This window comes from Zeus faber, assembly GCF_960531495.2.
Source record: "Zeus faber genome assembly, chromosome: 1".
Lineage (NCBI taxonomy): Eukaryota > Metazoa > Chordata > Actinopteri > Zeiformes > Zeidae > Zeus > Zeus faber.
The window spans coordinates 47,990,699-48,008,625 of NC_137193.1; the positions used below are offsets into that span (position 1 = coordinate 47,990,699).

Below are 17,927 nucleotides of genomic sequence, written 5' to 3' on the forward strand. Positions count from 1 at the left end.
AAAAAAGATGTTGTTATCATTGACCTTTCTTGGACTTGATGCTGTGTTTCAAACCAGGCCTTAGTAAAAACCTGGCTCCCATCATTTATAGCCTTAAAACAAAGCCTAAAAAGCAAACATGAAAAATGGCAAACCTATCCTTCAAGGCTTTTTTATTTATTTATTACATTTGTTTTCTCCTTTGGCAACTTGGAAAAAAATGAGTTGAATAGTGATGTCTTGCATTTTTTTTTTTTTCATCTTTTATTTTCTTTCAAAACGCAGCCATGAATGTCACAGAATTATAACCTTTGACGTGGGTTTACTTCTGCCCACAGCAGCCATGGTAGAATTTAAAACCTAAAGAAAAGCATCGCGTTTTGTTATAGTTCCCTGAATTGTGATTGATGTTTGTGTCCAAATACTGCATGTTATCATATTTTATTAAATGACTTGAAGCTTTTTTGCATTGATTGTACATTTTAACTTTAGAAAGTAGTGTGTAAAATGTCAAAAAACTCAGTAGCAAATGAGTACAGAATTGAACTGCCATGTCGCCATTGTCACCCTTATTTCCCATATTTAATTCTCTACTTTCCTACCTCCTCTCTAAAAATGACACTATACAATATAAGTTCCATTTCTAAAACTGCCAACTGGACTAAACTGTTTTCATCATGAATCACATGTTTTCAACTAGTAAAGTAAGGGACCAAGGTGAGGCTGAGTCTTATTTGTATTTCTGGGTTATACCCCTGCTTTGCCCACAGACTTTGATAATTCATCATCATGCATGCAATTCCAAATATCTTGGGTGGTTATACCAAAACGTACCAATTTGTGTCCCTTGAACAAAACTGCTCTGTAAATCTGAATAAAAATAAAAACAAATAAAACACTTTATAATTAAGTTTCCATTATATATCTCATAACATAAATACACATTCGTCTTATTTTATTATTGTGTTTTAAACAGTTTTTTTTGTGTGAGGCCTCTTGCAAAAAATGTGAAAATGGCTGTCTCTCAGTATGATTTTTGTACTTTTACTCGCTATTGAGGCTAAAAAAGTTACACTATCATATAAAAGCTTAAACTTATATCAAACCTCAAGTGTCGTTTCATTACTCATGGATGGGTATTCTTATGTGTAAAATGTTGAAAAAACACAGAATTTAGTCGGGTCCCCAGGCTGTCATCAACCCTGTTACTTTTAATGAACACACCCCTTCAGAGATAATGGACTGCTCCGGAAGTTGCATTAATTCCCAGGAAGTGAAATCATCTTCCTTTCGTGACGCTGATGGCGAAAAGACAAGTGTGTTGAAAATCAAACATCAAGAATGGGAATTGGCACGTTTTTTGTTGAATGACCCTCTTATTTATGCTCTGACTGAAGGTGGGATGACATAGCGCACAGATCACGCCGCCTTTACTCTCTGACACTGACCTGTCGTCATCCTCGGACTAAAAAGTAAAATGGCGGGCAAGGCCTGGAACACAGCGATCCGCACGAGGCCCTGGTCCACCGCTACGGCTGTGTCAGGGAGAAAGAGAGGGGGATCAGACGCAAACGTTCCGAAGCCCTCGGCATCGGGTGGTCAAAGCTTTCGCCTCGGCATTTAAAAATGTTCTCTTGTGGGCTTTTGGAAAACTCTACGAAAAAAAACGGCGTCGGAATGTTACATAAAAGCTCCAAAGGCCGGTGTGAATTGATGCTCGATGATTGATGCAAATGATTATTGGAGCCCGGGATGTGGACACCGCTGCATCCCACACCTCCAGGCCCTGACCAAGGGGATGATGGCAACACAAATGAATTGCTCATCAGACATGATTTGCTTTACATCTCTCTGGCAAGTTACATTGCTTTAATAGATTTTGATAGTATCCGATAAATGTATGTGATACAGTGCAAATTCAATTGACAGTTACTCCCCATTCTAAAATCTCTAATTTGACTAGAGCTAACCCATACCGAGCGAGTTTATATTTTCAGTTTACGACAGGGAAGTTCCCCATTTGTTTGACTGTTCGCTCAATGCAATGCCAGAAGGCCATCAGACGGTCATAACAATCAAATCCGAAGATAGAAATAGAAAATAAAAAAATCTATTATAAGATCCAGAAGTGTTTAGTCTTCCACAATTCGCCAAATTCTGACTGGAGCGTGACATTATTTCAGTTTCCCTTGCCTAGTTTAACGAGGCACTGACTCGTGGTTTGCGCACCTCCAAGGAAGGAGTGAGAACTAAAACAGGGGACTTCAAATGTGCTGAGCACTGGGCAGCACAACAGTAAAAATACTTTTTAAGAAAAGTCCTTTCTATGCTGTAAAGACTAAAAAGATATTTGGGCCAACGTCACGGGAAGGTCCATGGTAAGAGACCATTGTGAAATGAGAAAGCGAGTATAATATTTACATTTCCATTGAATGCACGATCTAAGTCTAAAATACTTTGTGCACGTATTTTTGATAGATTGAAGGGAGATGAGAAAGAAAAAGTAATTAGGGAGGAAAACAATGCAGGTGTAAGACAAGTCGGCACATGGCAGCAAAACTCCATTGAAATAATAACATAATTAGCTGGGGACCGATTGTGATCGTGGTCTCACTTGATGACCCCAGTTCTGAAAATGAGTAGAATTGTTCCCTTTTTTTTTTTTTTTTATTAGACGCAATTTTGTATCTCTACATTTATTTGCTTATACCCTGTTTTTGATTAATTTCATTTTTTTTTTAGTTGTTCCACTTTGTAAATGCATTTTGCTTCGCTTTTATCGCTACTACCTGCTGCCCTTTAAATGTAGCGCCCTTGCAGTTACACGTCGTAAACGAACGGCGCGACCCAAACAGAGATTATTTAAAATCTTTGTCCACAGCTTTTCACTGTAGATATTTGAATTCCATGAGGACACCTTCGCTGAGCAAGCCACACGATACGTTTTATAAAAGCAAATGACAAAGGCGTGGGGAAAAAAATAAAAGACACGTGCAATTTAAAACAGCCCGCGCACACACACACACACACACACACACACACACACACACACACACACACACACACACACACACATAAGACGCTGTCATGTTTGTAGTGGGGACGAAATCGCGCCGCTGTCCAGATTCGCACCGGGGTGCGGATTCGGATCAGGTACAGCGGGTGGAGTTGCGACATAAAAACCGCGATGAAAAAACAACCGACAAGGCGCCCTGACGTCACGCTCGGGCCGCGCGCCACACGCCGGAAGTGGACATGTCCTTCGATTTCACCGGAAGTGGATCGTCGCCAAGGACCAATCGCATCTGCAGGCAAGTGTCAGGTTCAGGAATATTAAGAAAAGTAATTTATTTCCGTTTTTACTGGTATTTTTATTGAATTGCTATTGTAACGCGAGTATAGTGGTTAACACAATCCTATGTTCATTTCCACTGCTGATCAGGCCGTGACGTTGTCTCATTTTCATCCAAAAACAACAACGTTGTGGTTGCTAGGCAACGAGCCGGCCAATTATCGTAGTGTTTGGTGTCGCGCTTTCCTCGCGGTGCAGACAGGATTGGGACCGGTTAAGAAATGGCACGATCAACACGGTCTCGACGCAACTGGCAAGCGGTCAAATACATGATCGGGTAAGTAGCGGAATAAGCTTACTCACAAAATAGTGTTAAACGCTATATATGAAACCCACCACCAGTATAAACCATAATCAAGTGAAGTATATATAATTACTGCAGACTAGTATATGCCCTATAAACACTCTGGGTTTATGCATTTTTCCTTCACAATTGACATTTGACTTTTTAATCTGAGTGGTCGTGAAAAACCTGTCATCATCGGTTTTGGATGGTTCGGGGAATGTGCTTGTATGCCAGCGCAAAATGGATTGTACAATTTGATTTGTTTACAGTTGGTTTTCTTTTATTGAGAAAAGGTATTTGGAAAGGGTGCGGATAGTGTCTCGTGGGGAGACCGAGCAGTCCAATGGATCCCTCTTTCCACTTGTGGACTCAATATCCTCTCTACTCCTCTGCTATATTAATAGCATCATCTATCTATAGATATATCCTATATCTGTCCGTTATATATGCAGGCAGGGCGAGTAGTTGTATTGAGAGAATTCAAAGTGCTTTACATAAGCCATAAAATACATAGAAAGCATAGAAAGAAAAACACACGCATACAGATAGGTGATATGAGTATAGATATGAATAGAGAAATAAAGAAAGGACAGATATTGCTCTCTATTCTTTATCTAAGGCCAATGTTTGTCTATCTGTTAATATATCCAGCCCTCCACCCATCCCTTGTCTATTCTTTCAATTCTGCCAATCACTCCAATCTGAGCGTTAGTACGGAGGTGTAATGTGTCATGGGACAGCGCGGAAACTTTCTCACCAGTCAAACAACTTCCGGTAAGGCAGTGACGGTCGAAGTTTATGACGTCACCATTACGTCTGGGTAATTGTATACAAGACCCGCCCCCATTGCGCTATGTTGACAGTGCGCTTCACGGTGTAAACAAGATCGACGCATCTCTAGCCCAGTAAAGGTTAATACTTGTTGATCAGCCAGCCTCGGCAGTAAGTAGCCTATAGTGACCTGTAAGCCTCTGGGTTTGCCATCTGTTGATAAAACCACATGTACACCTCATTAGTAAATAGTACTATTACTAAAATAAACAAAGAATAAAGTCATATGAAACTAGCGAGCAGGACAACAAAATATTTGAATAAATTCACATTATAATGTAATTATTAATCACAAAATAATCTGTCATTAATATGTCATAAATGTTATTAAATGTAATTAATATGACGACAAATCTAAATGTTAAGGTAGTTTCCTTTCCTGCCTGTACACTATTATGATTTTATTTTTCCCCCGGCGTTACAGAACAAAGAAGTAAGCCTACACGGCAGCTAAACAAATATCAAATTCTTAGATATTGACTTGTTTTTTGAACATCCTAGAATAAATGTTTGCCGGAAGTTTGTTTAAATTTGAAGTTAATACAAATGGTTACTTTATTTGTTGACTTGAATTAGTCATTGCAAAATACTAATCAGCTATTGTGGTGCCACCGTACCTGTTATTTACCATATATTTCCATCTCCTTGAAAATAAATTAGAATCAAAAGTAAGAAATCCCACCATATCTGCCATAACCATATTTTTTGTTGCATTGAAAGTAAGAAATTACACAGTATCTGCCATTAACCACACTTAAAAAAAATCTTTCTGAAAATCCCTGTACTCTAGTCCACTATCAGAAAATGCAGCATGCAAGTCTTGGTGATTGAGCTCATTGTCCTGTGGTAATTGACTTTGCTTGTCATTTGTCTCCACTCCCATGGGCAAATCCCTCTCCGTGTGTCTGCGATTGGTGTAATCCAGACAGTGCTCCATGGAAACTGCTAATCTGACTGACCCTCTATTTCAGGAGCAGTGTGCGTAGGCAGATCTAGTGAGCTTTGTCTGTCCTTTTCACCAAGTGGAGGTACCAGACAGCCAGCCTTCAGGGCACCTCACAACAATGCCAGAATCTTCCCTTGGTGAGTCACTTTTTATTAATTGTGAAAAGTTGCTCACAATTACTATCGAGTTATAACAATCTAATTCTTGCAATGTCACGTTAAAAAAAAAACCCTTGAATGTGACTTCTCTTAACCCGACACAATGTGTTCAATTAATATAATTCTTGTTTTATAGACATTCCCTTAAACTTAGACAAAGACTATATTCTCTCCTTTGCACAGAGGTCAAGAACACTCCAAGCGCTGATTTCCTCTGTAGAATGTCTCCGTTGAGGCAGTTCAGCCAGGCGTCGGGATCCCTAATGTCCGTGCACAGGAACCCCTATACGCTCAACGCCTTCTGCACCAAGGACAACGTGCCAGAGTGTCTGATCTATGTAAATCAGGTATGGAATGGTGCCCAGATTTATTTCTAAAGCATTATACAGTATGAGTGTAATGGAAGCACATCCAACTTCACCATAACACTTAATCTTAATTTTTTTGCCTGCACGTTGTCATTTTTTACCTGTAATATATATATTTTTATTTCTTGTATTGAATTCTTCTGTCTTACAATGTCTGGAATTTTTTTGTTTCGATGCTGCTTTCTTGGCCAGGTCTCTCTTGAAATTGAGACTTGGATGTCTTAATGTGATGCTCCTAGAATTTTATTTTTATAGTAATCAAATGTAATTATAAAGGCAGGAGTCTGTCTGACCGTCTGTCTGTCTGTCTGTCAGTCTCTCTCTGTCCTTCGATTATCTCGACAACCGTTTGTCCGATCCACTTCATACTTGGGGGGAGTATTGCTGGGGACCAAATTACGTGCAGTGTTGAATTTGATGCAATTTGGACACACGACACGTGTAACATTAATAAACTTCCAATAAACAGTGTACAGAGAGCCAGTGAGGGGAGGGGTTTCATGGCTCTGCAACTGAGTCACAAAGAGACTCTTGAACCACCATGGTAAGGACTGAGTCATTGCCATTTTGTTAAACTGTCATTCACATGTCTTAGTAAGTCTTACACTTTAAATGGGTATGTACTAGTAATTATAATAACAAATATAGCTGCAAGCATGCAGCATGGGTCCAGGTTAGTTGCTGCAATTGCACCATTGTGAAAACAAGCCCAAAAAACGTAAATAGACGATAACGATAACGTACAAACAACATAAACTGAAAATCTCCCAATAACCAATAACCACAAATATGTACTTACTCAAACTTGCGAACATTTTGCAGCTTCACCGGTGATTGCTTGCTGGCTGCTTGCAAAAACATTGCATACTTCTCAGACGAAAAAGACGACGCCATTGTGAAATTCTTCAAAAGAGTTTGCAGGAAAAAACAAGTAAAAGGTCTTTGGGTTTTCCTTGAAATCTTGATGGGAGTGATGCTGTGCAACAAGCCTGCAAGAGTTGCCATTTCACGTGACTCGTGTTTCTGGCTGTTCTTCTGGGAATGTGGCATGTATTCAGTCGTTGTCAGTTTGTGCATATTCCTCACAAAGGGCAACATCACAAAGGACAACATCTCCTGCACTGTTCCGAACGGGCTGCACTGCAGACGTAAGTGACTCAGTAGCATAGCCCTGAAGCTCCCACTGCGACACAGAGCGGAGGGGCTTGCTGTTCACTTGTTTTTATTCTAAGTTTATCAGTATTACACAAAATTCCACCAAATTGGACACTGCACGTCCTAGGGTCCCCAGCAATACACCCGCCAAGTGTGAAGCAGATTGGATGAACGGTTGTAGAGATAATCAAAGGACATACAGAGATTGGACAGATGGACAGACAGAGATGCCTCCCTTTATTAGTTAGAGTAGTGCATGCCCGCTCAAAGCACATTTGAAGAGCACAGTTTATAAGACGTCAATGATTCAGTCCTGTGTTCCACAATGGAAGATGAAACTGCCGGTTAGAATCATAGACACTCTTTGTGACTCAGTCGCAGAGCCCTGAAGCCCCGCCCCCGCTGGCTAGCCGTTTATTGAAAGTTTATTAATATTACACGTGTCGATTGTCCAAATGGCACCAAATTTGACACTGCACGTCCTGGGGTCCCCAGCAATACACCCGCCAAGTGTGAAGCAGATCGGATGAACAGCTGTCTAGATAAACAAAGGACATACATACATCACAGACAGACAGAGATTCCTCCCTTCATTGTGAGATTAGATGCATGGAGCTGCTCCATCTTATTTCATCTGATACTTACAATTCAGTTCATACAGATTTTAAGTATCCAAATATTGATGATGAATATTTCCTAAGGTTTACACAGTTAATAGATCACCTTTTTGTTTTATATATATGTTCTGAGAGGAGTAATAGTTAGATCTTTGTATTTGATAGGGCAATTAAATCAATGGTGTTCTTGTTTGTTTGGGGATTTTGACCTACAGTTCATGCTGTGACCATGTGATGGTGCATGCCCAATGGAGAGCAGTACCAAAAAATTTAAACTTACTGTAGGTGGAGATGGTACCCCACAGATAGTAATAACAGTAATCCATGTCATTTATATTATATCCTATTAGTTACCACCATACCTGGCTGAAAATAAACAAACATGGGACAACTTTATTGCCTGTCTTTTTCCTGTAGACTAATACATAAGCAGGCATACATTTTAGCACAGTAGAGCTACAGTACTGGTTCTTTATATTGTACAGCCTTTTGCACAGCGTTATCAAGGGAACCCTAATCAAGGGAGCCTAATCATTTTAATAATATTATGATGATACGATATGGACTTGAAACTTGAAAAATGTATTGTGGCCAAACTATCCTGCGTAACAAATGTCCCTTGAATTGGGACAGTCCAGACATGCTGTGGTCCACGTTTGATGAACATTGGACCATATCTGTAGGAGAAGTCAGGGGAAAAAAAACGTTTCAGACAAAATTCTAAATGCCGGAATGGCGGCGCTATGTAATGGACTTGGCGTGACCCAAAGAATCCATGGACACAAGAAATTATTTTCTCTGCCCAGCGGTTCAGAAGTTATTAGGCAAAACTGCAAAGTGGTCGTTATATTGCCACCATCTGGCCGATGAATCCCGTTTTTTGTGTTTCCTAGTTTTGTAACATGTCCAACTTATCATCGACATGTATCATCAAGTTTTGTGTCCGGGTTTTACGGTTTCTGAGCGCCAGGCACCTTCAGTGGAGAATGGCTATAATTGTAATAATCTAAACAAAACCAATATGGTTCCTGCACTTCGGGCTAGACCCCTAATAATAATAATAATAATAATAATAATAATAATAATAACAATAATAATAATAATATACAGTACAGACACTGAAGACGAATTATGCGCGCCATTGTCCACGCGACCCAAGGACAACAGAATACAAGTTAATACACACACAATCAAATCCACATTTAAACGCAAAGTTTACTACATTAACTTATAAGCCATACTTTGTGCCAATAGCAAATACAGCATGGCCTCTTGGGTCACCATGGTAATCTCTGTGGCGCTAATACGCTGCCTGTCAATCAAACTTGACAGGCATACGCCTGCGCTGTCTGGAGGAAAAAAATGACATGTCATTCTCTTATAGTAAGAGACAAATTGATTGAGATTGAAAAAGTAGATCTTGGCACCAGTTAAAGTAAAGTTAGTAAAAGTAGATCTCATAGAAGAAGTAGAAGCGTGGGCACCCCTGCTATACAGTATACAATATTTTATACTGCACAGTATAAAATATTGTATAATAGTATGTTATAGTGTAGTATACTGTAAAACTACTTTCAGCATGTACGTTTGGCAGCAGATTGTAACCACCCTGATCCCGCTCACCTGTGTGCTTCCTTCAGGAGGTGTGTTCCTTCGGCCTCCCTCCACTCTGCTTGGAGGCTGATCGGAGCTCACAGCTGGACGTGGTGGCGGCGCTCAACAGCCTGAATGACCTGATTGAGCTGCACCGCCGGGGCCAGCGCTCCCTGGAACACATGCAAGTGGAGCAGATGAAGACCAGCGGCAACGTGGACTTCCTGCAACTCAGCAACACGCGCCTGAAGGTAGGAAGCTCAGTCTAAGTGTCAACATTCCCACTGGTACTGATGCCGATGGTCATCATAACATAATAATAAAAGAGGAGTGGGTGTAGATAGATAGATAGATAAGATAGATAAGATAGATAGACAGACAGCTCTACAGACAGACAGAAAGATAGATAGATAGATAGATAGATAGTGTGATAGAGTGATAGAGTGTCAGCAACAGTTTACATCAAAAATAGGCAATAATAATAAAGCAATGGAATCAAAATAAAATAAGAAAATGTCAATGGAAAATGTAGCAATGGAAAATACAATAAATCCCAACAAAACAAAAACACAAATTTAGACCTCCAGTGCTTAATTCCATTAATCATTTTTGCTCTTTATTTAATGACAAAAATACCCCCGCCCCAAAAAATACAATAAAAACAACATATATGACAACATATATTACAAAAAAAACCACACACACACACACACACACACACACACACACACACACACACACACACACACACACACACACACACACACACACACACACATGTATGTACAGTATATACAGTATATATTTATTTATATATATATTTATATGTATATATCTCATGCTAGAGCTCAACCATTTAATTTTGATATATTCGTAAGTTGATCAAGATTTAATGTTCTCACTCTGTCCATGTGATTGTGTTGTCCCAGGATCAGCTGGAACTGTGTAAGAGAGAAAACGTCGCTCTTCTCGAGAGGGAACGGCAGCTACAGCTGAAGGTGAAGGGCTTGCAGAGTTGCCTGAAAAATGAAAAAGAAGAGGTACAAACAAAAACAAATAAAACAAAACTCAAAACTCAAGCCCCCGAGTTGAAACGGAATCTTCTGTCCGGGTTAAAGCAGCACTGCACGGTTGTTTCTCATCCAGGTGCAAAAACTTCAGAACATCATCGCGAGTCGGGCGAGTCAGTACAACCATGACATGAAGAGGAGGGAGAGAGAGTTCAGCAAACTGAAGGAGCGCCTGAACCAGCTCCTGGTCGACAAAAAGGAGAAGAAACAAGGTCAAATAGAGTGTCGTTCATCTCCAGTGTCATTCCTCTGACGTTTTTAACCCTTTTAAATGACTTCAGATGCCTGGTCGTTCTATTTTTGAGATCCACATTTTGTAATGATTTTTTTCTTGTTTTTTTTTTTAACTTTCTGCTTTCAGCAATTGAAGTATTAAATTATATCGGAAGAGCAGACGGTAAGAGGAGCCTGTGGAAAACTGGAAAAACAGAAGCCAAGTAGGTCACTTTTTTTTGCCCTAAACATTGAAATCATTTACAATTTACAATGACAATCCATTTTTATTACTCTTAAAAGATTCATCGTCTCCCTGGTTAGCTTTTGGCACAGCGTCATTTTTTTTTTGTAGCAGCGAGCTACTAACTAATAGGATTGTAGAATCTGGATTCATAATATTGTTAATAATATTCTGTGTGATTGTGATACCATTTTCACACCAAAATTAGCGGGTTGACCCGAGCTTTTTAAACCCACTCAAAATAGGCGATTGGCACCTTTCCCATTGCCATTGAAATGCTGTTCTTTTCTGGTGCATCATGTTTGACTTCACAAACACACTGGAAAACAGTAGAGGGGACAGCAACTGAAACAAACAACGACATAAAACTGTAAAACTTGAAAACAAAAGAACGACCCAACACTACAGTAGAGGCAGCATGGAGCACCAGCCGCACTGATACACCATGCTGCTGGTGGTGTGCGCACCGGTGCTTTCGGTGGCGGGGAGCGGGGACCGGCGGGGAGTGTGGGGGTTCTCTGCTGTGCTCCCCACGGTGCAATCCTCACACTCAAAACATTTCATGGTCCCCAAGGCGGAAAAAAGCCAATAACTTCTGATTTCGATTTTTGATTCTAAATTGGATATGAAATGAAGGAATGATACATTGATATTTCTGCCGTTTAACGCCCCAGCGCCCAGAATTTCAACACGTGTCGCATTGCGGAGGTAAAGGGGCCAAAATGAGCGGGTAGACCTGGGTGTCCTGTTCACATCAGAGCCGATTGGATGTGGAGCCGATTTTAACCTGTGTCGATTGCCTGGTCATTTGACCCGGGACTGTAACCCGGGTTTCCCACTGATGATAAATGCCGGATGTTAACAGGTGTTAACATTGAATCTGTGTATTTCGCCAGGTGCATTTTCATATAATTTGGAATTTGGAATTCGTCTTGGTGGGAAATGAAATAAAAATAGAAGATAAAACAAAATTCAATAAATGATTAAATAATTTAAAAGATAAAAATATAGCCTATATAGCCAAAAATACATAAAATAATAAGCAAATATATCAAAATAAAGCATATTGAATGACTATAGAAAGTGTGATTCTATGCACAGGATAAATCATTGGTATAAAAAAATGTATAAATGATTACTATATACTTATTAAATTATTGTCACGTAGAACTACTACTCACTACTCACTCAATTTATCATTTGCATATCAATCGCTTTTCTTTTGTATATTCTGTATATTTGGCAATTTATGTTTTTTTAATTTGTCTATATTCTTGTGAAATTCAGCTTTTTATCAATCAACCAATCTTCAACACAACTAATTGAGCTGCTATGTGAGAATGCGCTTGGCTAGTTAAGAAATTGTGATTGTGATTGTGGTGTGTAAAAGGGGATCGTACACGAGTGCATCTCTCACCCTTCAAGGCACGAGGGGGAGATGTACCGGACACTGCTGAGCGACTATGACAGCCGTCAGAAGGAGCTGGTTCTGGAGAACGCCGAGCTGAGGAAGGTGCTGCAGCAGATGAAGGGAGACATGGTTTCCCTCCTGAGCTCCGGGAAACCTGCGGCGAAAGGCGAGAAATCTGAAGACGTGCAGTTACAGGTGGGACAGGTTTCTGTTCCCTCTTTTTTTTTTTTTTTTTTTGGCCTTGCATTTTGCTGTGGCTGGGGGGAAGGATATTTGGATACTTTCCTTTCTTCAAAGCCTCTGGCTCTGAGGATTGCCTTCTGGAATTACATCCAGATGCATCAGGCTGAAGGACAAGATTCAGATTCAGCAATGATATGGGCATTCATAATTCATAATTCTTTCATAATTTACTCTTTACTTTGTAACTTACTTTCCTTTAAAAAAAAAAAAAAAATCTCTAAAACTTGTTTCACGTCGAATCATCCCACCTTGTGGCCATCAGCTGAACTGGGAGAAAATGGGAGAACTTGTTTTCGCACATTTACCATTTTTTGAATGAGTTTAAAATTTCCTTTATATGGTGTTCAAAAATAAATACACACGATTCAGTTATTTAACGAGAGATTTATCAATAGTGAATATGGTGACATCCAAGGTTAACGTTAATAGCGTCATTATTTTATATACCTGACTTATTCATTCAGTTTTAAGCCCAGTTCCTGGGACTGTTATATGCAGTGGTTTTGATACTGGGATGTACTTCTTGTAAGTTGCTTTGGACAAAAGCGTCTGATCGACAACATTATATGATGGGATGGATTGTAAGTTGAGATTGGATATCACCTTCTTGGAGCATCGTTTATCCAGCTACCCGTTCATGAATCATTAATATCTTTTACCGTGAGAATTATTTAAAACAGGCATAAATTTCAATTCATGTCTTCTCCCTGCCTCATTATTTCACCAGCTAAAGCAAATGTAAAAGGTCTCCAAAATTCTGCCGGATTATCTGACAGATTGGCGGCTTGAGCAGATTAAGTTACAAGCCACAGATAAAAGTAATTCCCAATTAGCTAGAGGAATTCACCACTCCCCATTCATTTCCTTGTACCATAAAACAAAGTCTGTTACTCACTCGCTTCACACGTTTAATATCACAACATTATATGAATTAAAAGTCACCATTGTTTCTCCAGGGTGAATCTGAGGAGGAGGAGGAGGAGGAGGAGGAGGAGGTGTCGACGTCCAGTAAAGACGGCACGTCCTGCGTGGAAGCCCGCGAGAAGCTGACCAACAGCATCCGCCTGAAGTGGAGGAAGCTCAAGTGCCACGTGGAGAGACTGGACAGTCAAGGTGTTTCCACTCTCCTCTGATAAGATAAGATAGCGGGAACATTTGTTATAAACACACTAAACACAGAATACAAATATATTATATTGGACACGCAAATCCCATCTCCTCCTGGTTAAACAAACCCGTTTCCTGATTTCTTTAACGTTTATACCTAATTTTAGATAAGTTAAGATAACACTTTATTAATCCCGCGTTGCAGCAGCAAAAATCAGTGCAGGCGACAAAGAGATAAACATTAAAATGAGATAAGAAATAACACATGTACACAAAAAAACCCAGAAAAATAAAGAGCGTGAAGAAGACATTCCTAATAGCTGCTGAAAATAATACTAGTATATTATGCAACGGCTACTAATATTTTATTTTTATATGCTTAATTCATGTGTTATATATTATGTAATTAATATGAAGTATTGAGCAAGGTATGAACGTAATAACAGTCTGTGCCAAATGTACGTAGTTTGTACTTCTTTACGGATATACAGATTATACAGATTTCCATGTAATATTCCCTACAATAACAATAATATTTAACCAGACAAAATGCCGTATGAAACCTATGCAAATCCAAAAGATTGAGCCAACATTGATCTAACTCCGTGCTCTGCTGGATCAGCGTCTTTTGGCCAGATGGGGGAGAGCGCCGATAAGGACGCCGTTCCCCGGGAGACGCACGAGCAGGAGATGGAGCGGCTCAAAGTGGAGATCCAGCAATGCAAAGACTTCATTCAAACCCAGCAGCAGCTCCTGCAGGTCCGGCCACAACCACCCTGGCGAAACTCATTTCATATAAGATCACAGTTCGGTCCTCAGCAAGTCCCAGAAAGTACCACTTGAGAAACAAGCTCAGATTCAGACATTTAGTCCACGGTCAAAGCCGCAGGGAAAGAACATGATGTCCAGGTCCACAGCCAGGGAGGAGATTTAATTATGTACTACTTTAATATTGATATTCGAGACAAAAGACTCTTTTTTTTTAGGTTTTGTTATGTATTTTGGAATATACCGTAGATAAGTATATCTCCATGTAGAAGAAGATAAAGATAGAATGGTGGTTATAGCAGCATTAATGCAAGCCCAGTCCAGAAAATATAGGTGTAGAATTTAGAAGAGTAAAATAACAATATATCATAAGAATATACAGTAGCCTTAGTGAAATATTAAACAAAATATAAAAAGAAACAATCTGCTACATCAAAGAAGGCCTATATGTAGACAAACCGTGATCAGTGTCTGGTACTGTGCGTGGTGTATTCATGGCAAAAGTAAATCATGACAGAAACAAAATTCAATGTTCACTGTACGTGACTATTTGTCACATACAGTATGTATGCATGGTGCAGTGCAATGGTAAAAGGGCAAACTCCAAAGGCTGTGCAAAACAAAGTAGGTAGAATAATGCAATTAATAATATAATCTGAACCAGAAAAAAAATTAATAAAAATCTAAATAGTAAAATAATATATACATATAATATAATCATATGATATGTCTATATACATACAGTATATATAATATACATAATACATACCGTACATACAGTATATACATACAAACAACAAAGCAGTTATGTACAGGAATATATGAATATGTACAGGTTACACTGTATATTGAATAGAACAGATGAATTTGTGTCCAGATGGATTATGGATTTCTACATGGATACCTTTACCAAAACACTCGGTCTGATGCAACTACCCGGTGCATTTTTGTTATCTTTAAACACCAAATCTGTAGCTCATTATTACAACATCCAGTACATATTGCTGCCTTGGATTTAAGCTTCTCTGTGGCCTTGCAGCAGCGGCTCAGCTCCCCCTGCGAGGAGGAGACGGCGTCGCTGCTCAACAACTGCTACATGCTCGACGAAAAAGACAGACTGAAGGAGGAGTGGGACAGCCTGGAGGAACAGAGGAAGAACTTCGAGAAGGAGAGGACCAACTTCACAGAGGCAGCCATAAGACTAAGCCACGAGGTGGGGAAAAAAAACCAACCCAAAACAACCCAATTGTCACACTACGATTCACTTGTTTTACTGGAGAGGTCTCGCTGAAAACTTGGTTTGGTAAGAAATGGAAGGACATTTCTGCTGTTTTATGATGAGATGAATGTTCCTGCACTTCTAAATTCCATCGGCCACACTATTGGTTTTGTGATAACTTCTGTCTGTTTTTTTACTCCCAGAGGAAGACCTTTGAGGAGGACCGTGCCACGTGGCTCAAATACCAGTTTTTAAACTTGACTCCTTTCGCAGACCAAAAGAAAGCCCAGATGTCAAAGTCAAAAAGTGCCTTTTCTGTATGTAAGTGACAAATTCAATTCCACCTCACCAGGACAACGATATCAGCATTTTCCAAGGACCAAGTCGTGCTGGGCGATAAATAAATATAATATCCATATCAGGATATGAGACTAGTTATTGTCTGGGATTTTGGGTTATCGTCATATCACAATGTATTAAAATGTTGTCTGAAAGGCTGCATTATTTCGTTTTCACAGCAAAATTAGCGGGATCAACCTGTTAAAAACAGGTAATTGGCGCCTTTCCCATTGCCAGGAGAATTGCCGTTTTTTTTCTGGTGTGTCACGTCACCTCGGAAAAGAGGCGTGTCATGGTTGCAGTGTGATTGGGAACAAAACAGTGGAGGAGCGAGAATAACTTAAACAAACAACGACATAAAACTGTAAAACAATATTTTATTTTATGTTATTATATTTCTGTCTATTAACGCACCAGCGGCCGGAATTTCAACGCACGTCGCATCACACCGGTAAAGGGGCAAAAATGAGTGGGCCAACCTGGGTGTCCTGCTCACATCAGAGCTGATCAGAGGTGTAGCCAATTAAAAGCTATTGTCTGGTCATTTGACCCGGGACTGAGACCCGGGTTTTTCCTTTCCAACTGATGACAAATGCCGTATGTTAGCGGGTCTTACTGGGTTTTTGGTGCAGTGGGAAAGAGGTATTACAGTAAAGTAATGCTATTTTCTGAACTTGATGGAATGTTTTAGCCGTTCTGATCAACATCTCTTCCTGCTAACTCATAAAATCCACATTATTAATGATTGTTTGTCAAATATTTCTTGTGTATAAATGTCTTATGAAAGCGGCAAAAGTCATCCCCAAAATATTGGCAAATGATCCATATTCAGATAATCGTCAAAAAAAATAAATATATATTTTGTTGATATCGCCCAGCCAGAGCACCAAGCCTGTAAAACTATAAAAAGTCCTGAATCAAAGCCTAATTTTGTATTCTCTTTACAGCTGAGCCAGAGGCCAGTTCCGTCTCCTCTCTGGAAGCGCTGGTCAAGTCGCAGTCTCACTGTCCTTCCTTCGCTCAAAACGAACAAAACTGCAGAGCTGCATCGCGCATCACCCCTCCCCAGAAAATAGGTTTCAAAGGTATAACTGCTGCAGATATTGATCATTGATGATGTCATCGCTACACCGAATGTGACCGTCGCGCCCTCGCCCCAGTGGCGGTCGTCGATAGTGCATGTGTCTTGGATCTACGCATCTCAAAATGTTGTAGAAAATGGGGGAAAAACGCGTTCTTCTCCAGTACAACAGTAGAGTTGTTTGCTCAGCTCGATATTAACAATTTTCGATCAATGACAGTTTAAATCTTCCTTCATATAGTGTTTGCAAAGTGCTTAAAACAATAATGGGCCCAATTCATTAACATAAAACAAGATTTATTATTTTGTGAATATAGTGACGTCTAACGTTAATGTTAGTAAAGTCATTATTTTATATATGTAACTTATTATTTAGTTCTAAGCCCAGTTCAAAAAAAAAAAGTGACTTGTAGTTGTAGTGTCGGATCTGACATTTTAAATGCACCCTCGGGCGGAGCCTTTCACGTGCGGTTTCCGACTCCATAGAAATGAATGAGATTTTGAGGGAGTTGTTTATTCGTTGTTTGTCAGATACAGTGTAAAGCCGGCTTTATGCAAAATTTGTGACACATCAATGCTAAAAATACACTATGTAAATGCATTTTGATAGAATTTGAATGTGTAATCTTTGCATGTATAATGTCTCTTTCAGCGCAGACACAACCAAACCAAACAGAAGGAATTCGTCCGGGCTCCGATCAAAGGTGTCTCTCAGCTTTGAGTGAAAGTGATATTCCAGTGAAGCATCAACCGTGGAGCAGCTGAACAGAAACGCACATTCTGTGGTGTAAAGAATGAGTACATATGGAGCCAAAAAGTACAATCACCGCAATCATAACAATCCTAACGCTTGATATTTTAAGTTCTATGTATAGTTTTGAAGAAGTACATGTGAATGGGAAAAAATAATTAAAAGTTTTGTCACAGATGGAAGCCAAAGAAAAATG

At 39.6% G+C, this 17,927-nt stretch overlaps 1 protein-coding gene across 1 annotated transcript; it reads left to right on the forward strand.

Annotated features, from left to right (window-relative positions):
• Positions 1-3,234: 3,234 nt before the first annotated feature.
• LOC307227601 (afadin- and alpha-actinin-binding protein-like) lies at positions 3,235-17,745 on the forward strand (the record flags this gene model as incomplete). The annotated part of the gene is made up of 14 exons (XM_079996977.1): positions 3,235-3,290; positions 3,530-3,591; positions 5,736-5,899; positions 9,333-9,536; positions 10,215-10,325; positions 10,432-10,567; positions 10,717-10,792; positions 12,238-12,418; positions 13,423-13,579; positions 14,196-14,332; positions 15,381-15,554; positions 15,764-15,881; positions 16,847-16,984; positions 17,633-17,745. 14 exons carry the CDS (start codon positions 3,235-3,237, stop codon positions 17,743-17,745), a joined length of 1,827 nt encoding a protein of 608 aa, XP_079853103.1.
• Positions 17,746-17,927: the final 182 nt, after the last annotated feature.